The sequence below is a fragment of the Aulonocara sp. 'chitande type north' Nkhata Bay genome, linkage group LG18 (genome assembly GCF_057382095.1).
Source record: "Aulonocara sp. 'chitande type north' Nkhata Bay isolate Kocher_YH1m ecotype deep benthic linkage group LG18, A_spYH_male_GT1.1, whole genome shotgun sequence".
NCBI lineage: Eukaryota > Metazoa > Chordata > Actinopteri > Cichliformes > Cichlidae > Aulonocara > Aulonocara sp. 'chitande type north' Nkhata Bay.
Window position 1 is genome coordinate 36,134,518 of NC_141361.1, and position 25,353 is coordinate 36,159,870.

Genomic DNA, 25,353 nt, shown 5'->3' on the forward strand with positions numbered 1-25,353 from the left:
AAGAACCTGTCATGTGGTTTGTAAAGCTATATGCTCCCTGAAAATCACTGGTTTAAGCAAGCCTATTTAAAAAGTGACACATATATGCCCAGAAATATTGGCCAAATAGTTTAAAGATTCTAGTGGGTTTAGTAGGTTTTCGGGCCTAAACAGGATTTTTGAGTTCTTTAAACCAAAGCTATAACTGAAGCTTCCAAATTTTTCGAGACACCAATCTGTTGCCAATACCAGGGTTTCTGACAGCACATTACCAGGGTGGGGAACCATCACACTGATGGTCAGCTCAAAAGTTCCAACCATTGATTTAGGTAACATATCTTACACGGTTCTCCTGATTTGAGAATTAAATAATCAATAGCCAGGTTAACATTTATGAGAACTGTTTAATACTGTAATGTTGCTGAAACGAGAACTCTACCGACCTCTTTGAACTCCTTACAACGTGTTGTTATGAGTCATGAACATCAACCACTAGTAAGAGCTGAAGGGTGGAGACAAACACGGTACTGGCTTCGCAACAAATAAGTACCTAACCCTGCAACCCTTATATATCGCCCTGAAGCTCCTGTTAATCCCTTTTAAGGCATTAAAAAGACATTTTTGTAAGTTAAAAAACAGGACTGAAGAAGCAGGCAAATGCTATGACTCAGTGCCGGTTTACCTGTTCAGCTTATATCCATCCATTTGTGCTCACTGATTCGGCGAGTCTCAATCATTCATTGGTGTATGTAAATGAGGTTAAGTATGATTTGTTCTCCATCTGTTACATGCATTACTTTCTCTTCATGCTGGAGCTAGGAAATAAACTTGACAGTGTGTCGTCCCAGCTCCCTCCTCTCTGTTCCCGTGCACAGCGCTACACACAAGCTGTTCTGTCTGTGTCACTGCGGAATTAGCGATTAGCATTATCTCAGCTGATAGTGAGATAATACTCCATTACATGAGTACAAAACACTGTTTACAACAAGTATCAGTCATTGGTAATTATATGTTAACATTTCTTCTGAACAGAAACTGGCATTCCTAAATTCTGTAGATTCTAGTCATCAAAACTCAACAGCAGAGTGAAGCAAATCAAAACCAAATGTCAAATGTAGGATGTCAAAATAGACTAGACTGATTCTCAGTCTTTTCTACACTTTGTGTCACTTACTACAAACAGGAAAACACAACCAAGAACAAAGGTTTAGACAAAGACTTGAATCTTTTTCAACAGACTGCTGAGAAATGCTTCCTAAGAACCTGAATGTTTCATTTGTGCTTAGCTGACGGGTTTCCTCCACTCATCTACTTAGAAGGTCACTGGATATATATGGTTGTAGAATGCATTTAGAATCTGTGGAAAGAGCTTATGCAAATCAAGAAAGACTTATGCTGGTTTAAATTGTGATAGGCCCTCACATGCAATAAGGTCATTGGAGTATCTTTTTTCCTATAAAGCAAATGTCTCAAATTTATAAATTAAGCCAGAGGGATGCATCTTTAAAAGATCTCTGCAGCTCCTAAAAGTACTCTACAGCCTGTCCTCTGCAGTACTAAAACTCTAGGGATGAATGAGTTTCCAAAACTTCTGCCATAGACTGGGACCAGATTAAGTGTCTTATCTGACCTTAATACATACAGTAGGCTGAACTAATATTTGACTTGTAGCATCTGACCCACATTGAGTTCAGATCAGGAGGCAGGTCACAATGCCCAGTCAGACGACATGTACCGACGCTTTCAGGATGAGCGCTGTAGTTAATGCTGGTATTTCCCCTACCACCCCTCAGAGTCTGTAGCTGTAGGCATTCAGAGCCGAAGGAGACAGGCGTCCCCTGTGTCTAAAACAAACCACTTCATTAATATGAATATTCCAGTGTTGTTTGAATCTTGATCAGAAAGTCAGAGCAGCAGGCATAAGCTGATATGAAGTTCGGAGATCAAACGGCTGCAGGTGAGGGGGAAATTGTAGCTTGGTAATGCAAATGACTTATCATAGTGTTACACTGCCACTATTACAGGCTTTGGGGAAAACCCTGCAAGTGTTCAAAAGCAGTAGTCTTTTCAAAAACTACAGGATTTGTCAGTAGCAGGGAGTCAGATCAGCTTGCTGAAAGAAAACCACCAGTGGTTTTGGGGCTGTTGAGAGATTTGTCATACCTGTTCAGACCAAAAAAAAAAAACAAAAAAAAAAAACAAAAAACGAAGCTTTGGAAATACTTCTGAGCAACAAGAACATCACAGGCAGTACTTTCCTGACTCTCGGTCTAGATTTTCATTTTTGTAGAAAACATGAATACACAGGCTTCCAAAGAAAGGCTTTCATGGTGAATTCCCCATGAAAGTCAAAATGCTTAGGTATCCCTTTATGCAAGAGCAAACAGGAAGGCTCACACACTGATGATAAACAGGCTCTCCAGAATGCAACCCCCACTGCTGCTCAGTCAGTCACTGCTATCGACATGTCCTTTTCAACCAATGGGACAGCCAGGTCTGAACCAAATCCCCTGAGCCTGGATAGCTACACTTCTTGCCCCACCTGCCCAGGTGCTAAGACTTCCAGAGTCTACTCCAACTCCTACTCCAACAGTAGATGGAACTAGTCAACAACAGTAATGTGTCAGGGTGGTTTATAATCTATATTTATAAAAGTTCAAGACCCTACATATAAAAGGTGAACTCCTACAATCTGATGATGTCCTACGATTAGCACTTTGCAACAGTGAAGAACTCCCTTCTAAGAAGAAGAAACCTCCAGGCTCACGGAGGATCAGTCATTTACATGTTCAGGAAATTCCAATATTATCTGCCAAAAACAAAGATCTATGTACCTCTTACGAAAGTGTCTTTACTGGTTGAAATCTCTTTCACGTGTAGTTAACATCATCCTGTTTTCATTCCATCTCCCTAACTGGATGCTGATTCCAAAAGCAAGCAGCACTTAATCTTTCATCAGCAACGTGAATCACCGAGGAGAAATGGTGATCGAAGATGAGCAAGAAGGATGCGTGGATGCCACAAGAGTGCCATTAAACCACAGCAAGCGCCGGGAAACTGATGAGATTTTTGCATGGCGCTGACGGAGCTTTTCAGCAATAGGATTCATCAGCAGCTGATGACACAAAATACATATTACCAGTGGAAAGGCCTTGGATTTAGCTTTGCTTATTTTCTTCCCATGTTAGCAAAGAGCTGAAGAGGGGAAACGGGATATTCCAAAAGTATATACAGCAGCAGAGGTCAACAACAGACTAAAAGGCCCATACTTGACAGGCCGTCTCCTCCAGCACATACAGAACACACGAACAGCCCACACACAAACACTTGAGAGCTGTATTAATGCCAGCCTCTCTCCTAGGCACAGCACTTGGTCCAGAAGGCCCTCGCTGCAGGAGGAGGATGGGGGAGGCAGGCGCAGAAGAGAAGGAGGGGGCAGAGGGAGAGACAGGTGAGAGGGAAGGATGAGAGAAAGCAGTAGACACAGTGATGACACTCAGTTTTGAATGTCACCACAGTGCTAAAGACCCCCGCTAACCTTTTGGCTGGAAATGAGAGCGCTGGACGGAGGGCGGGGGAGAAAACAGACAGCCAGGCAAAGATGGAGAGTGAGAAAGAGAGATGCAAAGGGTGAGAAAGAAGACTAGAAAAAAAAGGAGGTAGGCTTATGCAGAGGGGGGCAGAAAGGGAGTGGGTGGGTGGCTGAGGGGTGGAGGTGGAGCAATAGATAGCGAAGATGAAAGAGATGGAGGAAAACAACAGCACCACTTCTCATCCCCACTAACAGAAGTGCCATCTATGACACATGATGATAGGAGACAAAATGGCCCCCCTAACAAACAACAGTAATCTGATTCAGACACCCAACAGCAACCTTTCAGCACCAGATTGTCCAGTGCGCTGCATTACCTGCTGCTAGCTAACCTGCAGACAATCCACTCAGTTCAGTTTTGGCCGGGCAATCAGTGTCATCCATCTTATGTGCGCTTGTGTGTCCAGTGAGAGAGAGTGAGTGCTTTTCATCATTACTTTCAACTACATAACTACAGCGAAACCTACACTGACCTCAAATGGATTTCAAAAATGCCTGCAATGCATCAGCTCTTAACGCCACAGACGTTCCCATAAACAAGCAGCTGTTCTTTAATACATGAGAAAAAGTTATTTTTCTCGTAAGCTCCACTTCTACAAAGACGTTGTGAAGATAACCTATCTTCAGTTATAAATCATATCTACATCAGAAACATTGTATACATTTTTCTTTTGTTACAGTTCAACCAGAGGTTATCTGTACTACGCAGCGTGTCTATAGAGCTTAACTGGAGGCTGTTCACTGAAACTTACAGAAAGACTAGCTCCTCATGGAGCGTCTCCTGCGAGCATAGGTTAAAATCCAGAAGAAACATTTTAGAAGGTTTCAGGACCCATTGTTTACTAACTGCAAGTCAGCTCTCTTAAAATAATGTAACAATTTTCTTTTTGATTTCTCATTATTATTCCATTTAACACTACTGTCCAGAAAAACATCAGCTGGGGCATTACAACTTATCTCAGGACTAAAGGTGGCAAATGACAAATTTCTGCTTCCACTATTTACTGATTTTATTCTGAAAGTGCTGACCAACTGGAGTGACTTGCATATCTCCCACTAAAACATCTTTTATGATGCTGGTCTACTTGATACTATTCTCTGCACACCATTCCATCTTCTGTTTGAAATCTGTGTTTTTGTATCTCACTATAATTGATTTATGAAGTATTCTGTTTTTAAAGTTCAGGTGCTGCTAACCAGCTAAGCCCACGCTATCTGATGTTTCCCTACCTTCAAGCTGGCCTGGTCCTTTCGGTCATTCGGCTGCCTCTCCAGTGAGTCCCTTAAAACATTTTCAGTTCACTAGGAGCCCTTTCTCACTAGTACCTAGTCAGCTATTGTGGTTTTCCATTTGGTAGTATTACCTGGTACCAGGTACTTTTTTAGTACCTGCTTTGCTGGGGTTCCAAGTGAGCTGAGTAGATCGGAAAATGTGACAAATGGCATCTTGGAACTTTCAGCTGCATAGACCACGTTAGGTGGTACTCTACTGAAGTGGAAAACAACCAAAAACCGAGTAGAGTCGAGGCAGTACTAGTGGAAAAGAGGCTTAGATAAACCAGTTACTGGTTACAATGGGAGTCTGTGAGTGTGGGACGAGTGAGTCTGCAGAGGCAGCTTCATAGATCACCTGGCCAACCTGCAGGCAGGTGAACACAAATCAAGACAGGGAGGAACGTTCACACTAAAATGCATTTACAGAGCTTTTAAAGAGCCTAACCACTGAAGAGCACCCCACGTGCCAAATCAAGATCACCCTCCAGACAAGTCACTCTGCTTCGCACTCAGATTTAATTGCAACACAGGCAAGAATCTAGCACTTCCTTTTTGTGGTCAATACTTTATTTGCACTGTTAACCCCACTGAGTGTGTAAGATAACTTCAACACTTCGACAGACCAAGAGAGTGGGTGCTAATGCATTAAGTCAGACACAAAAATCACTTCGGGGCAGTAGGTGCAATGCTGAAAGTGAAAATGCGCCTTTGATATTAAAGTTGCTTTTTAGCATTTTGAGAAATGAGGCTGAGAAATTATGAACTTGTTACATCCAGATTTCCCATCCTCTCAATAATCATGTGTACATTAAACTGAGAGAGGAAGGCCCAACATGTTAACAAATGTCACTTTAACCAGCATAATACAAAAATGTCAGTGTTCTCCCACATGCCAACAAGTTTACTTCTGATTTCTCCTCTCGTTTGTCTTTAGTTTCTCCTCGTCTGTCATTTTTGCGTACACTTGTGTAAGTTTAGCCATATTAATCTGAACTATTCTTCACAGCATGAAAGTAGCAAGAGCTGGTGAAAAGGTCATCAGATGACTGCACACCAAAAGTGAAATGTCCAGATAACCAACACTGACCACACTAATGATTCATAGACCACAACAACAGGGAGTAGGCTTATTCAAAATCATGACAAACTGATGGGCACCTGCTCCAAAGAAAGTGTCAAAGTTAAAATAATGGATCAGGGTAAAGTTGCACAGACAGATGTTCATTAAAAATCACTGAATATAGATAATGGGGGAGGGCATACATGGCGACAATGAGCATCAGTGTACAGCTATAAGCACGGAAATTTGATTGCATCATTCTGAGCAGAGCTATCTTAAAATTGCATTTCACTGTATGTGTGGTGTATGCCCCAATCTTAGCCCCACTGTAAGGTGGCAGGGATTTCCCTAGATGTGGCCATGCTGGGACCACCACCAAAAATAGGAAACAGAAAAACTCCTCAATCTCACAGAATCCCCATCTTTTAGAGTTAAAAATGAGACGAGGGCAGATTCTGCTTTGTGTTTTTAGTGGAACAAAGAGTTTATGACAACGCGACAAACAGATTTACCGGCAACTTGCTTCATGAAGTTTCAAATGTTAATGGTTGTATTATTTGGCTCTTTGAGTGAATAATGCACACTCACCAGCCAAAATTAAGACAACTCGAGGGTAATCAGCATGACTTCCACATACTTCAAACTTAAGTCAGAACTATTTAAACGGGGGGAAAGGGCTACTCTAAAAAAATAACAACCATTGTGTCTACTTTAGTAAATCAATCTAAATATGTGCAAAATTAAAACATTCACCTCTGCACACGTTGTCAAAGGGAGGGGAATCTAACTTTATGTAAAAGTCTCAGGTTAGCCAAGACTAACTGTCTCTAGCAAACTAAGTCAGCCTTGCAGCTGGGAGGGGGGCTCAAATTTTACCACAAAAAAGGGCAGTGAGAGAGAGGGGAGAGAGACCAAATAGTGCTGAGCATCTGTTGTGTGTGTGTGTGTGTGGTCAGGGCCTCTTATCTCTCCCTCTGTGGCCCGCTAAACATGACTAGCTGCCATCTTGGCTCAAAGACACAAGGTGGTAGTGGTGGGGGTATAGCAGCTCCTGCCTCTATGGGAAACGGGAGGAAAAAACATAAAGACCCAGCACAAATCTACTGAAATGTGTCGCACTGACTAAAACCACAAAGTAAAAACGAATAGAAAACGAGCGCGTGTTTCTGAGGGGGGACCAAGCTCGGTTATTTTCCAGAGATTTAGTGCCAGAGTTGCGTGAGAGCGGCAGGGTGACCATTATGCAAGTTGGCCGATTACAGAACACATAATGGGGAAAGAGAACAGGATAGCGCAAGAAACACACGCAATTAAGTTAAGACTGTACAAAGAAAAAAAATACGGTTTTAGTATATGGTAAAGATGTGTCAGTGGAACTACAAGGGCAGGTGTTTAGGACTGCCTTTCCCCCCTTCCACATCGAGTAACAAGTGTAGTCGTAAGTGTAACCAAACTTCGGTCGCCGGATACAATGTAACACAACAAACAAGTCCTCCTAACAAAAGCCGAAAGGCGGAAAGACCTAAGGAGGATCTGTAATGTAACTTTGCATTTTTACCTCGTCAAAAAGTGAAGTGAAAAAAGAAGCAAAGTTAATTCCCTTGCCCAAGAGCTATGCACTGATCGATAACCGTTTCGAGCAGGTTAGTAGCTAGCCCGGTGGGGCTAATAAGTGGTCTTTGCCCGTACACAATGAGGATGAGAGCTGGCTAGCAGGCTAGCTGAACTTCTGTGTCCTAGCGCTGGGCCAACCTCCAGCGGCTAGCAAAGCTAATTAGCCTATCAGCGGTATTTCGCACGTCGTTTCGGACCAGGGAACGATTCGCTCATCTCGTTTTTTTTGTTAAAGTAAAATACTTTCTCCGCCACTCCAAAGCTGTACACGAGTAGGACAATTTTTTCAGCACATTCCAAAGTGTTTTGATAACACAAGGCATGGTAAAAACAACAAGAAAAACACGGTTGTATGGAATGACCGCCTGGCCTCACAGCTTCCCCCCTCCTCTCCTCCACTGCTCTGTCCCTTTCGTCCAATAAAACTACCGACTACTACACATTCTTAACACTGTCCCCTTAACCACAAAACACTACAATTCTATTGAAATCAAACTATTATTTATACTTTCATTGTTAAATGGTGCAATTGAGCCAGTGTGCGGCGTTTTTGGAGATTTCTGCCAAGTATTCTCCGCTGGGAATCTCCCTCGGTGCTCCGCTCATTCAGTCGGCTAGTGACTCACCTCTACGCTCGAGCCACCTCGTGTCTCCTAGAAGCTTCAACACAATTAGCTAACAGGGCTAACACTCACACTTTAAAAATGAACTAAGTTCAAGTTTTATATTACACAGGACGATAAGTTGTCTGAGGAACTGACTCAGAAACTACGAGGCTCTCAGTGTTGTGCTGGACATTTTTCTTTCCACTTTTCAACTAACTAATGGGACTGTTGTGCGTCTGTGTGAGTGAGCGATGCTGCGGGTGGCAAAGCTAAACTTGCTATTGTTAGCATGTCGGCATGGCAGCTACACGGACCTTCAATGACTTTCTACTGAAAGAAAAAAATAAAACAGATGCGAAATAAACCTGCAGTCTAAAACAGAACCTTCCCCGCGAGTTTGCCCTGAAAGAAATGCTCGTCGGTCTAAAAACCACAACTCACTGGGCGGATTAAAGAGTCCGATTGTGCTGAAAAAGTATGGAAAACTTGCTATTCAGAAAGAATATAAACGATTTTAATTCAGGACCCTGTGTTATTATGGAAGCATTGCACTTGTGCCAAAATCTGTTCGAATTTTTTCTTAAATGCACTCAGTGAAAAGGGACATTTGTTAGCTTACCCAACAAGCTCGGTCACTTCGGGCTCTTTATCAAATCAACTCCTCGTTAGTAGGGTTAGTATCTCCGCTTGCTTGAAAAAAATCCACGGTGGTCCTTTTCAGTTTGAAATATAAATAAACAGAGGGAAAAAAGTTCAAGTTTCGTGTTTTTCATGAATTATTTCTCCGGCGTATCTCGCATCCGCGACCTCGCCGACTACTGTGCGTTGCTCTTCTCTCCTTTGTGTTAATTTCACTCAAATCGAGTTTAATCCGATCGATCCCTCGGCTGGTCGCGCTCCCGAGTCCTCCCCTCCAGACACTCGCTCACCTTCCTCGGCCAGGGGGGGCGCGCTCCCGAGGACCTCTCATACAGATAAACAGGCAGCGTGCGCGGTCACTGACCCGGCCGTGCCCGTAAGTTCTCATTAGGGGATGGAAAAAAATAACTGGGGCGTCATTTAGAAAAGGAGCTTCTGAATAAAACCGTAGAAATTAGGCGTATTTTTAAATATATATTTTAAATGCATTTTTATTTAAAACAAACAAACAATGGAAAGCATAAACTCGGTTAGAAACCTAAGATAAGATTCTAAAAAAATTAGAAGGTTTTGGGGTATGTGCCCTAATGTTTATCATTGTGAACAACTTTAAATTCTTCTAATCATTTATATAATATTTAGGTGAAGGTGTAGGTTAGAAAAATACCTGAATGTGTATTGCTGTAATCTTTACAGACTTATTTATATTATTTTTACACATTCACAATTTCTTCATCTCCCTGTTCTGGGTGAGGGATCTAGGCAAGCAAATGCTCCTCATATTTTACACATCAGGGACTCACAAACTATTGATTAGGGACACAATCATCCATTGGATAAGAGTGATACAGATAACTGTAGACAGGCCACAATCTATTGCATGCTTTGTTAGATACTATTCAGTCACCAGATCAAACAGACTTAATGTCCACGATTGTGCATATGTGTGAATCAGGACTGACATCCAACAGTATGAAATCATTTGAAATAGTCTTTGAGCTGCACATTATTGAACATATATCTCTATAATTGTAATGAAAAGCAAAACGTGTGTGTGTGTTTTCCTGCTGCATCTTGTTTGTCTGTCTTGAGTCAACTGCCGTACCAGAGTCTGGTGTTTAATTGGTGATAAAGCTAAAGATAGCGTCTCACAATTTCCCAAATCTGGGATAAACAAACTATAAGTTTTCTTATCTTATCTTTTCTTATGTTATTTTATTTTATCTTAGCTCTCACTGCACAATCAGACAGTCAGATTTCATGAATACACATAACCTGTTGTCCAGAGGCCATGATAGACTGAACATCTATTTGTGACTGAGCATCAGGGAGTTGTTGGTATGACACTGATTTGGAGAAAGCCTCACAAAACTGCACTTGTTGATGGGTCTCACCAAGAAGGCAGTGCAAGTTGTCTTTCTGTATTACTTCATCAAATCAGTGAAAAGGGAAAATCAGTATCTTATATGTTAGCCTTTTTGTCAGGAATTCCAAAGTGTTTCAGATATTGTGACAGTAAATAGGTTTAAAAACATCCATTTTAATGCCCGGCCCCAACACCACATGTCTTTAGGATCAGACTATTCTGTTGCCTGTATTCTGAATTGGGTATTATTTTCTTGATCATTGTTAAGTTGACATGTAGTGTGTGACAAGAGCCATCCTCAGATATGTTAGAACTACTGAAAATACTGTATTTGGTCTAGGACTGGATGCTGCCTGGGTACAGCACACAGTGGGCAGGACACATGACGTGCGCTCATTCAGCGTGAACTTACCAGAGAGTTACCTGTTCTGTTCTCACATGAGTGCAATCAGATATGCCAGATGCTAAATTTGTAACATGGAGCTGGCAGGTTAATGTTTAATGCCTGATGAGGCGATGTCTAGAAAGTTTAGTAATTGTAGTACATGTGGGGAAAACATTTGGGCTGCTCTTTCTACATGATAAACAAGGACTATTATATTCTTACATTTTATACAGCATCCAATCTCTTGAAACAATCATGCACATAATAGATAATAAAAACTTTGATTGCAGTAAAAGACTGCAAGTTGCAGCAGGGACATGCTAAGAGTTCAATTCAATTCAGTTTTATTCATATAGTGCCGAATCACAACAGCAGTCGCCTCGAGGTGCTTTATATTGTAAGGTAAACATCCTTCAATAATACAAAGAAAACAGAGAAAACCCAACCATCAGATGACCTCTATGAGCAAGCGCTTTGGCCACAGTGGGAAGGAAAAACTCCCTTTTAACAGGAAGAAACCTCCAGCAGAACCAAGCGTAGAGTTAGGGGAGGAAGACAGGACAAAAACATGCTCTGAAGAAAGCCAGTATAACTAATAATTAAATGCAGACGTGTATGTGTTTTGGGGAAGAAGTAGTTTTAATGCTTTGTTCTGTCTTTTATTGGTTTGGTGTTATAGTATGGTTTTATACATGTTTGAATATATTTTGCATGCTTTTATCTCGAAGTATTTTTTTACTTCCAACCCACACCTTATCAAAGGAATTCTCCAGACCTGCTCACGCTGCATAAAAGTAGGGAGGTGAGAGCAGTCAGAGGAGAGGAGTCATGGAGCATGTACACAACTGGCACAAGCATGATGACTGCAGAGCTTCGGCAGACCAACGGGATCGAGAAAGACAGACTCCAAAGAGACTGGCCCTGGAATTGTCCGTAGAACCGGTTGACGGATATGGCGGAGGAGTTGTATGCAGTAAGAAGGCCTTTTTCAGCGAGACACAACCAGTGAAAAGAGGGATTTCTGTGATGGTTGGTGCTAGAACATCCATTTCAAGACTGCTGCACCTGTGCATATATTGTAACTCAATGTTATTTAATGCATCTTCTAAATGAGTTTTGAACTTCTTGGCTCCCGTACCCGTTCATTTATTTATATTTTTTTAGCTGCTCTCCACCTAATGGAAAAGGACCTCCCTATAAACACTTGGTGAATGAAAAAGGTGACTGAAGACTCAATGCATCATGAGAATCCCCCAGCAGCCAAGACCTATTGCAGAGGATTTCATGGTGTTTTAATGATGCACGGCTCTATAGGAGATTAAAAGAAACTCACCACACTCAGTCAAGTGCAGGAGACCACCCTGTTTGTATTACATGGTACTTTTATTTTAAGCCAGCAAATGACCTAAAATATGAGGAACCAGCAGTAATGTGGCAACAACTTGTAATTTGCTTATCATAACAATCTAGTCCTCAGTAGAGAAGCACACATGCTCACACACAAACACTTATTCATGTAAATGCACTTTCTTAGGTCTCCAATCTCTACAACTTCCACCTTTCTGGTTAAAAGGTCACAAAGTCCCTAACATGCTGACGTAGTTTGGAAGTCGCATTCAGCAAAACTGCAGAGAACACGCTGTACTTTGTTCACCAGAAAACACGGCTTCTAAATTAATTTCCACACATATATGCTGTTTTTTCTTCCCCTAGTCTGTCCTTCATCAACCATTTTGTATATATTCTACATGTTTTGCACTCTGCTGGCTGATTTCCAGAGATATCTGAACATACTTCACCTTCCTTTCAGGCTTCCTCTCAGTACATTTTGAAATTCAACATGCAGAGACTTGAAAGTTGCTTGAGTCACCGTGAACACGGTGTCTGTGGTTAATATAGTCACAGCCATAAATGTGGATTTCAGGGGAGAAGCAGAGCACGCCTTACACATACATTTGCCCCCCACTTAAATGACGATATAAAATAAGACGGGAATTAGATTTTGTATTTTCTTTTACATTAATAAAGATTTCCTGAACTGAACTAAGGAAAGGTAGAACATGAATGAAGTTGTTGGGATGAAAAGGACTTATTTTGGGGGTAAATTTAGGAAAGAAAGTTCAAGTTCATTTTTGCCGCAGAGATATTTTTATATTATTAGTTGATTCAGGCTTGGAGGTGAATGATGGCTGTTATAAAGCATTAAAACAAGGTATACTAGCAGCCCAGTAAATGCCAGAGTGAAGCACAGAGGAGAATCACTTTAAGGAACAAAAGTAGCATCAGAAACAAATCTGAGCTGATCTGGGTATATGAGTATAAATAGGTGTGTGGGATGAAAATAATGTAGCTCATTAGGAGGTTATGAGTGACAAATTACTTTTTTCTCTCTGTCTTCGCACCATTTACCACATGTGCAGTGTTGTGTAGGGAAGAATTATTTCTGTGTGAAATACATAATATTCTCAAAGCCTGTTTGACCTTGGACATCTACAATCCCATTTCTCAAAAAAAAAAGCTGGGACAAAAATGCACAGCAAAACAGGAATTTTAAAATAATTTATTTGACAATAATACCAGGAAAACATCTTATCTTTTTTTTTAAAAAAAGGCCCATTCCAAATTGAATATTTTCTGAGATTGTCCTATTGATATTGGTTACATTTTAACCAAACTAGCTCAAGACTTCAAAGAGCACTTCCAAATCGGTACAGCAGAACAACTAGAAACAAATAACTAACGACCTTTTTTAAAACTAATACAAGTACCTTCAGGGTAATTTTGAGACAGTACGCAGTACACATTTTACAATTATGCTTTTTAATTATATGCTGAAAGACTATAACTTTATATGGGGTGGCTGTAGCTCAGGTGGCAGAGCAGGTCAGCCACTAATCAGAAGGTCGGTGGTTCGATCCCAGGCTGCATCCTGGCTGCATGTCAAATATCCTTGGGCAAGATACTAACCCCATGTTTGCCTACTGGTGGTGGTCAGAGGGCCTGGTGGCGCCTATGTCCGGCAGCCTCGCCTCTGTCAGTGCGCCCCAGGGCAGCTGTGGCTACAATGTAGCTTGCTATCGCGAATGGGTGAATGACTGAATGTAGTGTAAAGAGCTTTGGGGTCCTATGGACTAGAAAAGCGCTATACAAATGCAGGCCATTTACCATTTCTGAAATAATTTTTTTTTTTTTACAATTTTCTCCAAACCAACATCTTCACTGTTGCCCCTTCCAAAACTAGGAATTATCAAAGGAGATTAGGATACTTTGCAATGCAGCCCCACTCCCCCAAATACTAATGTGACCTTAATGAAGAATAAAATTTCACCTCATGTGAAAACATGCGCTGGAATGAAAAACAAAAACCGCTGAATCCTTGAACATGAGGGATGGCTCCTTTAAAGTGTGTAAGGGTGTGGACTTGAGGAGGGTTTATTCTGTGTGGTGGGTGCGTCAGAGGTATTACCCAATCAGCTGCAGCATGTAAGAAAAACCTCACTATTATAAAGGAAGAGTGATTATTGCTGACAATGGTTCAACTGCCATTGGCATAAAGCTTGGAGAACAGGATGTATGAATGTTTCACCATTTGCTTAAATAAACAATACATCACAGGTCACATAAGTGTACCATGTATAGCAATGTGGTTTGCACACACTGTTCACTGATCCTGATGTTGTAAGTTTCCCTTAGATCCCACCGTGACGTTCACACATACTGCAGAAGCACTTACCAGTCTTAAGATGAAGTCTGGTGCCTTTTGGTTAATCATGGCTTTGGATTTTACACCATCATTGGGTGAAAAGTAGACTGCATACTTTCTGACTCAGGCACTACACCTGCAGCCCAACTGGCAGTCAGGTGCCCACTTGCATGATGTATTTCCCAAGTGTCCCTTAAGATTCCAAACAGATGGACACTGAAAAGTGCTGACTGGGGCAGGCTTAATTATTAAATATCCTGTCACTACTGGAGATAATGAACATGGCACAATCCAGTTAAAATAACCGTGTTGTGACAAATGAGGAGAACAACTTTGGGTCCATCTTCTAGTTTTCTGTTGTGTTTCATGATCCCATATCTGTCACCAGTCAGCCATCATGTTACAGCTACTATCAGGTAAAGTGAATGATATGGATTATGAAACCCTGCATCCTGGAATTGCTGCAGGTTTTGCTTTGTGGCAGAAAGAGACTTCCAGGGAGCAATCTAAAAACAGCAAGGAAGTGAGGTAGAGATCCATGAGGTGGCTTTCAGGTAGAGAAAAACCCAAATTAAATGTGGATTTTTTTGATGTGCAATAGGGACTATTCTCTGAATTTTTTATTTGTTGGTTAGGATAATGAGTCTTATCAGTTGTATGTCATCATCGGCTGTCAGTGCGATGACTGCTTGCTTGCCTAACTTGTCTGAATGTTCTGTTTTCCGCTGTAGTAGACGGGTGGAGCAGATTCATCAGGTTAATTGGAGAAGCAGCGGCCCAGTATTTCCCCAATAAAACCCAACCTTTCCTCAGACCTTTGGGAGTTCTTCTTTCACGTGCATCTTTGTTTCATGTCACGCAATGCATTCAACACCATGCTATCCACTCATGCACTCACACACCCTTACGACTCATTATCCTGATGTCAGCACTTTCCCCCCTGCCTGTGCTATTTCATGTATTTTGTTAAATATTAGCAGCTAACCTTGGTAGTTTTTTTTTCTAATGAGTTAACTTACACTAATATCCCAAACATGTTCTATATTCCTGTAAATGAAGGAGTCTGACATTGGGCTCATGCACGCTGAGTGATGATTCTTGTAATAATATACTAGTAATGCTGCTGACTGAGAAAAGTGACTTGTTAGGAATCCATTACCAAAACTTGAAACCCTTTTGTAGCTGCTTTGTGCATGTTTGTTATATAGCTTACTGTACATCTACCTCCTGAGTGTAACTCAATTATAAGCTAGCCATGACTATTTCTGAATAACAGGACTAGAATCATTCTCCTTCTTGTCCTTTTCATGATCACATTGATGTGTAATAATTGTTTGAAATAATTTTGATCTTCAACGTTTTTGTTCACACTAGTCGTGTTCATGGTAACACACAGAGCAGTGTCACACTCTTCCTTGTTCCGGCCCACTTGTCAACCAATCAGCATACGATCTCCAGTGGACGGGAGCTTGTTTGCTTAGGTTGAAAACCCGTTGATGTAGGCCTACACACAACTACAGTCCCACAAAACAAGTGTCAGCAACCTGTTTGCAGGTTTAAATCATTCAATGGTGGCGGTAACCTCCACCAATCACAGACATTGCCGTTTCAATTTAGAAGACTGCAGGCAGAACGGTTCTTCTGTGAGTGAAATGCTTCAGTTAAATAAAATAAGCTTGATATCACGCAGCCTTGTAGTTTCTACGAGAAACCAGGTTTCACATAACTACTTTGTACGGTTACATTATGACTCATAATGAAAACCCATATGGAGAATACGAATGGCATCTTTTCTTCACGAACCTGCCACCATGATCCTCTCCCTTATAGCTGAACTATGCATGCTAACTGATGCTGGTGTAAAATAGAGTAAAAATGTGAAACTTATAAAGTACCTAAATATTAAATGTGCGTGTTATTTGCTAAGATAGTCTGAGGACTCTGATATAAAAGTCACACATGTATGTAGTCTTATTTTTTAAGTGGCCCTGGATTGGACCAACCCTCCATGATGCCTCAAGGTCAAACAGCACAGATCCAAGGGTGCACACGTCCCTGCTTGCTCAGTTTAATGGATAAATCAGACACAGAAAAACAAAATGTGGACGCAGTACGACTTATCAGTGAGAAGTGGCACTCGAAAATAAAATAAAATGATAGAAAATACAACTTTTTTTTTAACACTGTATTTTTCCATCTCCACATAACCATCAAAATGACATTTTTAGAGTTTAGAATGTTTTATTATAGTTTATTGTGATAGCATTTTCTTTTTTTCCCCTTCTTTTTTTCAAGGTTTTCTTTTTTCCAAAGAACAAACACAGCAAATAACGTTGAGGGGAAGGGGAGGAGAGGCAGGTAGAAGAGGGAAGAGTGAGGAGGGCCACATAGATAAGATAGATAGATAGATAAGTAGGCAGATAGACGCATCAGGTAGGTTTGGCTTGATCCTCCCCCTGTAACCCCTCTGGGTCCACACACACACACACACACACCCACACACACACACACACACACCCACACACACACTACACGTTGCTTTACAAAGAATATTCATCATCAGAAGAAGATTAATAACTGTCTGAATATATCTAGTACTTTAAAAAAGAAAGTAAAATAAGAACACAGATTCACTCGCACTGCCGTGAAACCCAAAACAGTTGTACGGTTAGCCAGGAGAGCAAACACAGCGAGGTTAGATAGAAGGGAATATATGTATGCACCATCTACCTTTGCATACATATGAATTTGTGGGTGCGTGTGTGTGCAGGGTGGACGAGAAGCGAAGAAGAAAAACAAAAACCTAAATGTGGGTTTAGATTCATTTTAAATGCCCCGATTCAAACTGGGCTTCTCTCCAAGTCATATCACGGTCTCTAAATGTGCACGTCTCTCACTGTGTATGTGACTCTAGCTAATTAGTGGTCAAATGCCTATCTGCAGATAAAAGGGTTGCTCTTTTTAGCAGCTGTCCAAATCTCTCAGGGGGGTGGAGTTAAGGCAGACAGCTGATTTTGGGTCAGATTTATTTTTTCTTCATCCTTTGTTTGATGAGAAACACAGGTAAACACGATCATTTGGCATTAAAAACTGGTAGAGTGGTATTGTTACCAAACAGTTTGAGAAAGAGGGGAAAGGAGTGAACGACTGAAGCAGTACAGCATGATCATAACAGTAAAACGGTGCCATTCCATCTGGGATCTTGAAGCCAAAAAAACCCCCAAAACAAAACAAAAAAAAACATTGCAGCAGCCATCGATCAAGCTCTAAACAGTATACATTATATATCTGCAGGCTAACTCTGGGTGGAAATCTTAGCTCACTTTGACATTTTCAGCTGGAGTCCGTTCTCCACCAGGGACTGTGAATGCCTCTGTGCACCCCTGTTAACAGCTTGTTATCATTCATACTTGTCATTTAAAAGAAAGGACACCATCGACCCTAATATAACAGGGCAGCTCGGTACCTTTGGGTTTAAATGAGAATTGTTTAAAACGCTAAAAAGCTGCTTGAAGGCTCTTTTATTCCATCGCATGGTGTAGAAATAACTAGACCACAACAACATGCCAAGCTTCAGCTCAAAAAAAGCCACAGAAATCTAAAGATCTATATATACACACACACAAAAAAAAGCGCCTGATAAATATAGAAAAATAAGAAAAACACCCCCCCCCCCCAAAATCCTAAATTACCAATTCATTTTTCCTAAAACTTCATAACTTCATCATGGTAACCACTGCTCTCGACATCCCTTTATCATTTCAACTTTCCTGTTTTTCTTCTTTTTTTTTTTTTTTTTTACATCTCTCCCAAAGAATCCGTGTTCACGCTCAACAGTTTGGTCTTTTATTCTCTCTCCATGTGGTTTAAAACACTGTAAGCAGTTTTTAGTGTTCAGTAATACAAATCATCTGCAAATGAACAAAAAGGGCACAAGGACAGAGAGAGAACAAGGACAAAAAGCAGGGAAAAGGAAGGACAAAAAGGACATGATTTGCACATTTTTTTATGGACAAAATACAGAACGACTTGGAGCCTCCCCCACCTCACAGACTGACAGTGGAATACTTGTATCATCCCTATACACACAGGCACAGAATGAAAACTGACTCAGCATGTTTAAACATGTCCTGCTATCAACACGGTCTTTAAAAACATGTACAGATGTGTGTATAGACAAAACACAGCGCCCGCTTTATTCCATATAACCAGCCAGTTAAGAGTGTTTCACGTCTACCCTCGGTCATGTCTCCATCTTGACAAAGTCGACTCACCGCAGAGCTTTGCAATCCTGCGGCACTGAATCATCCCAACAACACCCAAAAGAATTCAGAGGAACTGCTGGAATAACACTCCGATAGGTGTCTAACCAAAATCTACTGAGGAAAAACTACAAATTAGGTGGGCACATCTGCAGGTGAGGCGGACTCTGTCCTCGTAAACCTGCAGGATGACTGGTTGGGGTGCAGCTCCTAGACCTCATGAAAATGGTTAAGAGACTCGGGGGAGATGAGATGCAGCGAAAAAAATGCAGCAGGAGAGAGACAGAGAGAGAGAGAGAGAGAGAGAGAGAGGTTAAACTGTTAAGAGAGCCTGGACATTTCTGTAGAAATGCAAGAGGGTCGGAGCAGGCGAGGAGGAGGAAGGGTCGAGGCTGGAGGTTAAGGAGGCGCGTTCTGGGGCTTCAGCAGCAGCCCCCTCCAGCCTGGTGGCCTCCCTGGGTATTGGACAGTGTGGAGTTGGTGGTGGGATGCTGGGGTCCAATCTTAATACCGTTAGCCTGGGTGGACACAAACACAAAGAGACCAAAGGTAAATAAAAAATCTCATCTGAACAAGAACAGAATAAAGCCTCCATGTCACCATTACATGCTTGTGGGAGGCCTCATTATTTCTTTGTACATTTCATACTGACACCTGTCTGTTTAGTTCAAGCTGGTCACTTATTTTCTCTCCGGTCTACATAAAACATGAGAACCATGACTCTACACCCAATTTAAATACTAGATGGACTATTTTTAGTGTTTTACTCACTACCTCTTCTCACACATAGCACAGACCTGTTCCTATACAAAAGTTGGATTCACTAAAATAATCACAAACTAATTTGCAAGCATGAATAATAAGTCATGGTTGTAAATCCACTAATGATTTAGCCAAATATTCAGTGATTCTAATAGTCATCGCTTGGGCAGGCATTGGATTTTAATTTTTGAGAATTGGGAACTCTGCTTGTTCAGCATGTGAAAACACTGTACTGTGTCTCCTTTGTCAAACCCTATTAGTGGATTTTAGCCCACAGCTAAATAAAATCCACATAAAGTTTCCTACTTCACAGTGGTATCTAGCACCACAGTGTTTGCTGTGTTTATCAGTGAGGCCTCAGAGTGAGAGCAGCAGTGTGGCAGAAGAAAGTAAAGACACCTCTGTCTTTCTTTGAGTGACCATTTAACTTGTAAATATAGTCAAAATCAGGCCACAGACATCACCTTTCAGTCAAGCACATAGTAGAGCAGGGCGAAATGACCAAAAATATTTATCACGATATACATTTGAAAATTTGTGATAACAATATAACTGACGATATAATTGACACTAGACAAAATGCTTTACAACTCCACAACTTTATTAGTGCAAAAAAACCCATCAATGTATTTTCACTTAAACAAGCAGCTGTTTTTTACGTGCATTAAAGTTATATAAAAATTTAACAGTGCAAATGCAAATTCCTTGCTGACAGTTTAACCAAAAGGCATTTCCAGTGGAAATTGGTCGACATGTCCTCAGCATAACCATGTATAATATCCACAAAACTTAAAAAGAGGTTATACACACACAGTACGGTAATATTATGCTGAAGCACAGCACGTATCACTCCGCGAGGCTGCCTACGATAGCTGTAATGCTCCGACAATCCATCAAGCGGTGCGGGTTCGTAGCTTAGCAAAGTCTTACTAAAACATTTGACAGATTTTCGAGCGCCACATAAAATCGGTTCGAGGTCAGTAAACACAACCAGAGTTCATACATAAGGCACACGGGATTATAAGGGGCTCTGTCGATTTTCAGAAAAATCAAAGGATTGATTTTAAGTGTGCCGTATTTTCCAAAAAAACACGGTAATAACGACGGCCCGCTAGCATGCGCTACCAAAAATAGTGCTTTGTTGTGTATCTGACGGACGAAAGCTAAACCAGTTCCACACCACTGAAGTTGCAGTATTTTTACAAACCAGTTCTGGTTCATCAGTTTCATCCAACGATCCGCTTTCGCCCTTCTCATTCTCCGTCACCACCATGCGAAAAAGCATGGTGGAAAAACGCCATGTGCGTACAAAAACAAAGGCACTGTGCATGCGCGTTTTACCCATATTCTATCGCGATATTTCATTTTCTTATTGTTGCCCAACGTTATACCGGTATTACTGTGAACGGTATGATATGGCCCAGCCCTAGCGCACAGTGCTTTCGTTGCAGCTATAAAAATAATCAGACACGAGTAGAACATAAAGTGTCCCACGAAAGAGGCATTGACAGTGTGAGAGACCACAGCATCAATTCATCTTTGAGTCTTTAAGTGCTCAGAGTAGAAAAGTGCTAAAGCAATTACTAACTGAACCTGGAGTCTGGAGGGGAGGGACGGAAAGCAACAGCTGATGTCCAACAAAGTAAACAGCACAGTTTGGAAGGTAAGAGCAGGTATTTCTATCGGCACTATTAGGAAATATATTTTAAAATAAGCAGGGATTTTTGTCCTTTTTTTTTGTTTGCTGTTGTTGTTACCCATTTTATTGACCTATTTGCCATTTCGGAGACATGACAGTGTTGGTCCTGGTACCACTTTACCCAGTTACCTGTGACATTTTCCAGTCTGTAAGATGTCACGTAAAACAAGGCAGACCAGTTTATATTATTCTTAAAGGTTCATGTTACTGCAACATTCAGGTGACAGCTTTAAATTCCTGTAAGAGAGTTTAAGCAAACACTCCTTCGCAGACTTTTCGATGTCTCTCACTGTGCCCATAGTGGGACCAGGCCCCTATCAAACAACAGGTGTGCTAAAGCTAGGAGAAGGCGGCGTGTGAACATGCAGCTGAGCTCAGTGAGCTATGCAAGCTGGCAACTGTCGGCAGTAACAAAGTTAACCAGAAAACTTTTTTGGGTCTGAATGTAGTCCCGTGGTGAAGTATGTTTAACAGGATAAGGCTTCAAACCAATGCCTTGATGTCCACTTTATTCATCCAACTAATAGCATCATAGCATCATTCACAGTGTAGCTAAAGTTACAGAATAGAATAGCCCTTTATTGTCATTGTACATGTACAATGAAACTGTAGGATTACTATCGGTGTCTAGACACAGTTAGATTAACAAATATCTAATTCGCATCATAGATTTCTTCTCTTTTCGTTTTTTTAAAAACACAAAAACAGTCATATACTGTATAGCTCAATGAAATGGAAAAACAGGCCCAGCTATAACAAAAAAGTGCAGTCGCAGTATTGGACTAAATAAAGCCACCTCAGAATGACTGTGTTATAGCTTTCATGGTGAGATTAACACTGAACCGTGCCTGTGGGAGCTCCTATTAGATCTCATCACAGAGGAAGCAACAGGTGCTGCTGCGTAGCACAAAAGAAAAGGAAACACCAGCAGCACTCAAGGACGCTGGGGGAAAAAAAGAAAAGCACTTGTAAAAGAAAAGAAACGAGGAAAAAGAGAGGCAGGTGGGTGGTAGGGAGACACTTTCATCTCTCCCTCCCTCTCTCTGTACTGTAGTGCTCACTTTCCCTCTGTGTTTCATCATGTCTCTCTCTGTGTGGCTGTAGCACAGTCTCAGCCTCCCTCGCTCTCTGCCTCTGTATATATTTATCTCCTCCTCTCACTGTAACCCCCCCTCCTACATTCAGTAGCAGTAGTGCCTCTGGGAAACCCTGTATGCCTTTAAATCACATTTATTGAGCTAAGGCCATGTGTGTGTGAGAGTGAGTGTGTTTTCTCATAGTGACTGCCAACATTTCTGGTGGGGCTTCCCTCTCTCTCGCAGCCAGTCAGCTGATGTGGTTTGGCCGGCCGGCCTGCCTTCGCTCCGTCTTACTGTTACTAATAACAAAAACACTCTGTGGCTGGCTTCCTCCAGCTCTGCCTGCCCACTGCCTGTACTTGAGGGCTGGCGAGCCTGACAGGCACCAAACTCTGGCACTCTGCATATGTGTGTGTGTTTGAGAACCATTACACGACTTACATCATGTGACTACAGGAAACACATTTATGTGCTTCACAATTTGGAGATAACCATCTGGACTGGATAGCCAACTTGGTGCACGTCCACAGTGAACTTGATATTAGCCTCTCGATGGAGATTCACCTTCAGAGATTCATCATGGGGTTGCATTATTATCACAGCCAATCAGAGCATTGTAGGCAGTATTATCAACTGTGGATGTTACAAAAGCTTGTGTCATGTTTAAGTTTATAACTAAATATGTTTAATAATGTGGAAAAAGATCTTAAACCTACAATGATATTTGTGTTAACAGGTCCTGACTTTAACCACAATGAGTAACTATAACTTGCATTTTTCTGTAAAATTGAGGGATTTCTTTTATCAAGAAAAAAAATATTATGTAATCATTTAGTCTGTATATGCTGTCAGAGCTCATAGATAGAAAACGTGAATCAGCTAAAATCGGTATCGGCAGAAGACACAAATCCCCTTTGGGGTTGTGTCAGGAAGGGCATCTGGTGTAAAACTCTGCCAAATCAAACATCCGGAGCTACCCGCTGTGGTGACCCCTTGTGACAAGGGAGCTTATACTTCTGGGAGAACAAGAAGGAAAAACCCCCACAAAAAAAACCAAAAACCAAAACACAAATTGGCCAAGAAAATTGCAGTCAGTGCATTTCTATTACAGTTAGCCATTTTTATTATTTATTGTAATTGTTTATTTCATTTTCCCCCAATTTGAATCTGTATACATCCTTCTCCTTTTAAACTCACTATTCAGTGCTGTCACAGTCTATTCCGTATGTTTTTCAATACTTGGAATGTTAATCCTTTTTCCTACACTGGGAAAGCACTTTGAGTTCACTCCTGTCACGCTGTATAAATAATAGTGCTCTGAATTTTAATGAATGGATTCCGAGTGTTTGGATTTTGCACTCTTTATGTGAAATTAGCCTTTCTTACACTTAGTCTTTCACTAAGATGATGATATGAATCTCAATGTCTGGTTCACAAACTTTCTATTTGGCTGGATGGGCAGCTTCCAGTCTGACTGGCTGGCTGAGTGTTTGTTTTCTTGCCCAATGACTGAGACCTTGTGGGATGTGAGGAATTTATGAGCTGGCAAGATGCCGAGAGAGAGACAGAGAGAGTGAGACAGGGAGACTGAGACAGGGAGAGAGCGCAAACTAAGAAGTGAAGAGAGTGTGTGTGGAAAATAGAGCAGAGGAGAGGAGGAACACTGGGAGTTTTGCTTGGCTGCAGTCAAAGGAAGCTGAGTGGAGGGCTTTTTTCCCCTTCTTTTTGAAAGAGAGGGAGCATGGCAAACCACACACACTGCTGCAAAACCACACTGAGGAAGAAGAGGGGAAGGAAAGAGAAGAACAAAGAAGAGAGAAGGCGGCTCAGGGAGGAAAAAAAACCCAACACAGGAGGAACACAGTATCTCACCTCATTGTTGATATCAAACACTCCCTCCTGGATCTTCTCATAGATCTCCTTGGCTGTGTTGATGAAAGCCTGCCGTAGAGACAGGAAGTGAAACAGACAGAGAGGACAGGAAGGTTAAAACCATCTTTTTATGCTGACTCCTATAAATGAGCCTCATGTCATTAGGAATGCAAAGCAAATTCAAGTTTCAGTAACATAACCAGGCTCTGACTTTCAGCCATTTACTGTTCAGCTGCAGCCCGAGCTTCCCGTCACAGCTCAAAAACACCTCACAGAACTTTGAAACTTGACATCACAGTGAACTTACCACTCCCAGTTTTATGCCCTCTCTCACATCAGTGACACAAAGCATGAACTGATCTGTTAAATATTCCATATAGGTGTGTCAAGTGCAAGTAACAAAGTCAGACGATCTATATTTAATTATTGGCTGCTGAACACAAATAAATTCACAAGTTTGTGTGAGTGGAAAAACACACCTGGCAGGCAAATGATAACCAAAAACGGTCACCAAAAAAATCTGTGTTCGATGGTGCAGTCTCCACATGATAAAGGCATAAAATGTCTGCGCAGCTGTGCTTACTCTGGAAAAAATGCTAACTGCTAGGCTAGGTCAGACGTACCTTGACTTCAGCTCTCTATTTAAAGCACAAACAAATCCTTTCAAACCTTTAAGTTACTTATTGGACAACAAACACACTAACACCAATGAATCCACAAGCAGATAATATCAGTCTTAAGTAAATGCATTTCATAAAGTGTTGTATGATTAGTCATGCTTCTAAAATAATGTTAAGTATTTGCATGCTAAGTTAACCCTAAAATTAGTAAAGAAAAAAAATGTCAACCTAAAGAAAGATTTAAAAAAAAAAAAAAAAAAAAAAGGTGACATCATGCTGCATGCGACATAAAAGCTGCATGTAGAAAATGACAATCTAATAAAATAAACCCTCAGAAAAAGAAACAAAACTTAAGTTTAAAAGGCTTCTTCTGCAAGCTATGTTTCTAACATGTAAGCACACAGTTGTATAACTCTGCAGCCTCTAACAGCTCATTAGAAGGCATGTAGGTCCATCTTTTATATTCAGTCTATGCTTCTCACATGTAAATTCAGCGGGAGTTATGTCTGGTGTTTTTGTGTTTTGATTCTTTGAACAAATTAGCTCAAACATGTTAAAGATATCTCATATTTGACTTCAGAGCTACACATTTATCATAACTTGCAATTTACCAAATTATATAGACAGAAAGAAAGAAGAGTAAAATTGGGGCTTTTGGCACCCCTGAGCTCTTTGGAAGATGTTCTCAAAATTGTGTTTTGTTAAGGCTTAAAGAGCTTATGATGTACACTACTACTGAGAAGTATGATTGTTCTGCAAATACTATCCAAGCACTTCAAGCCAGCTTTGAGAAGTTAAGGCGATATGGCGTAAGACCTTGTTAGAAGATGCAGTTGCCCTT

At 41.1% G+C, this 25,353-nt stretch overlaps 2 protein-coding genes across 4 annotated transcripts in view; both read right to left on the reverse strand.

The window, feature by feature from the left end:
* The window catches only part of LOC147309095 (ATP-dependent chromatin remodeler CHD7-like), a 72,325-nt gene extending 63,272 nt beyond the window's left edge, over positions 1-9,053 (reverse strand). For 2 of the 3 annotated variants that reach the window (XM_086273361.1, XM_086273359.1), the window contains exon 1: positions 8,745-9,053. The gene's annotated coding sequence lies outside the window, so the exon portion shown is untranslated. Of the gene's footprint in view, positions 1-661; positions 1,026-8,744 lie in introns of those variants that run through there. The other variant, XM_086273360.1, reaches the window with a different exon arrangement.
* A 7,219-nt stretch (positions 9,054-16,272) lies between these two features.
* LOC147309096 (ras-related protein Rab-2A) overlaps positions 16,273-25,353 on the reverse strand; it is a 30,901-nt gene continuing 21,820 nt past the window's right edge. The window contains exons 7-8 of the mRNA XM_086271398.1: positions 23,893-23,961; positions 16,273-18,998 (exon numbers count right to left, since the gene is read on the reverse strand). Of these exons, the coding sequence (XP_086127524.1) occupies positions 18,903-18,998; positions 23,893-23,961 (165 nt within the window). The 3' untranslated portion in view covers positions 16,273-18,902. The remainder of the gene's footprint in view (positions 18,999-23,892; positions 23,962-25,353) is intronic.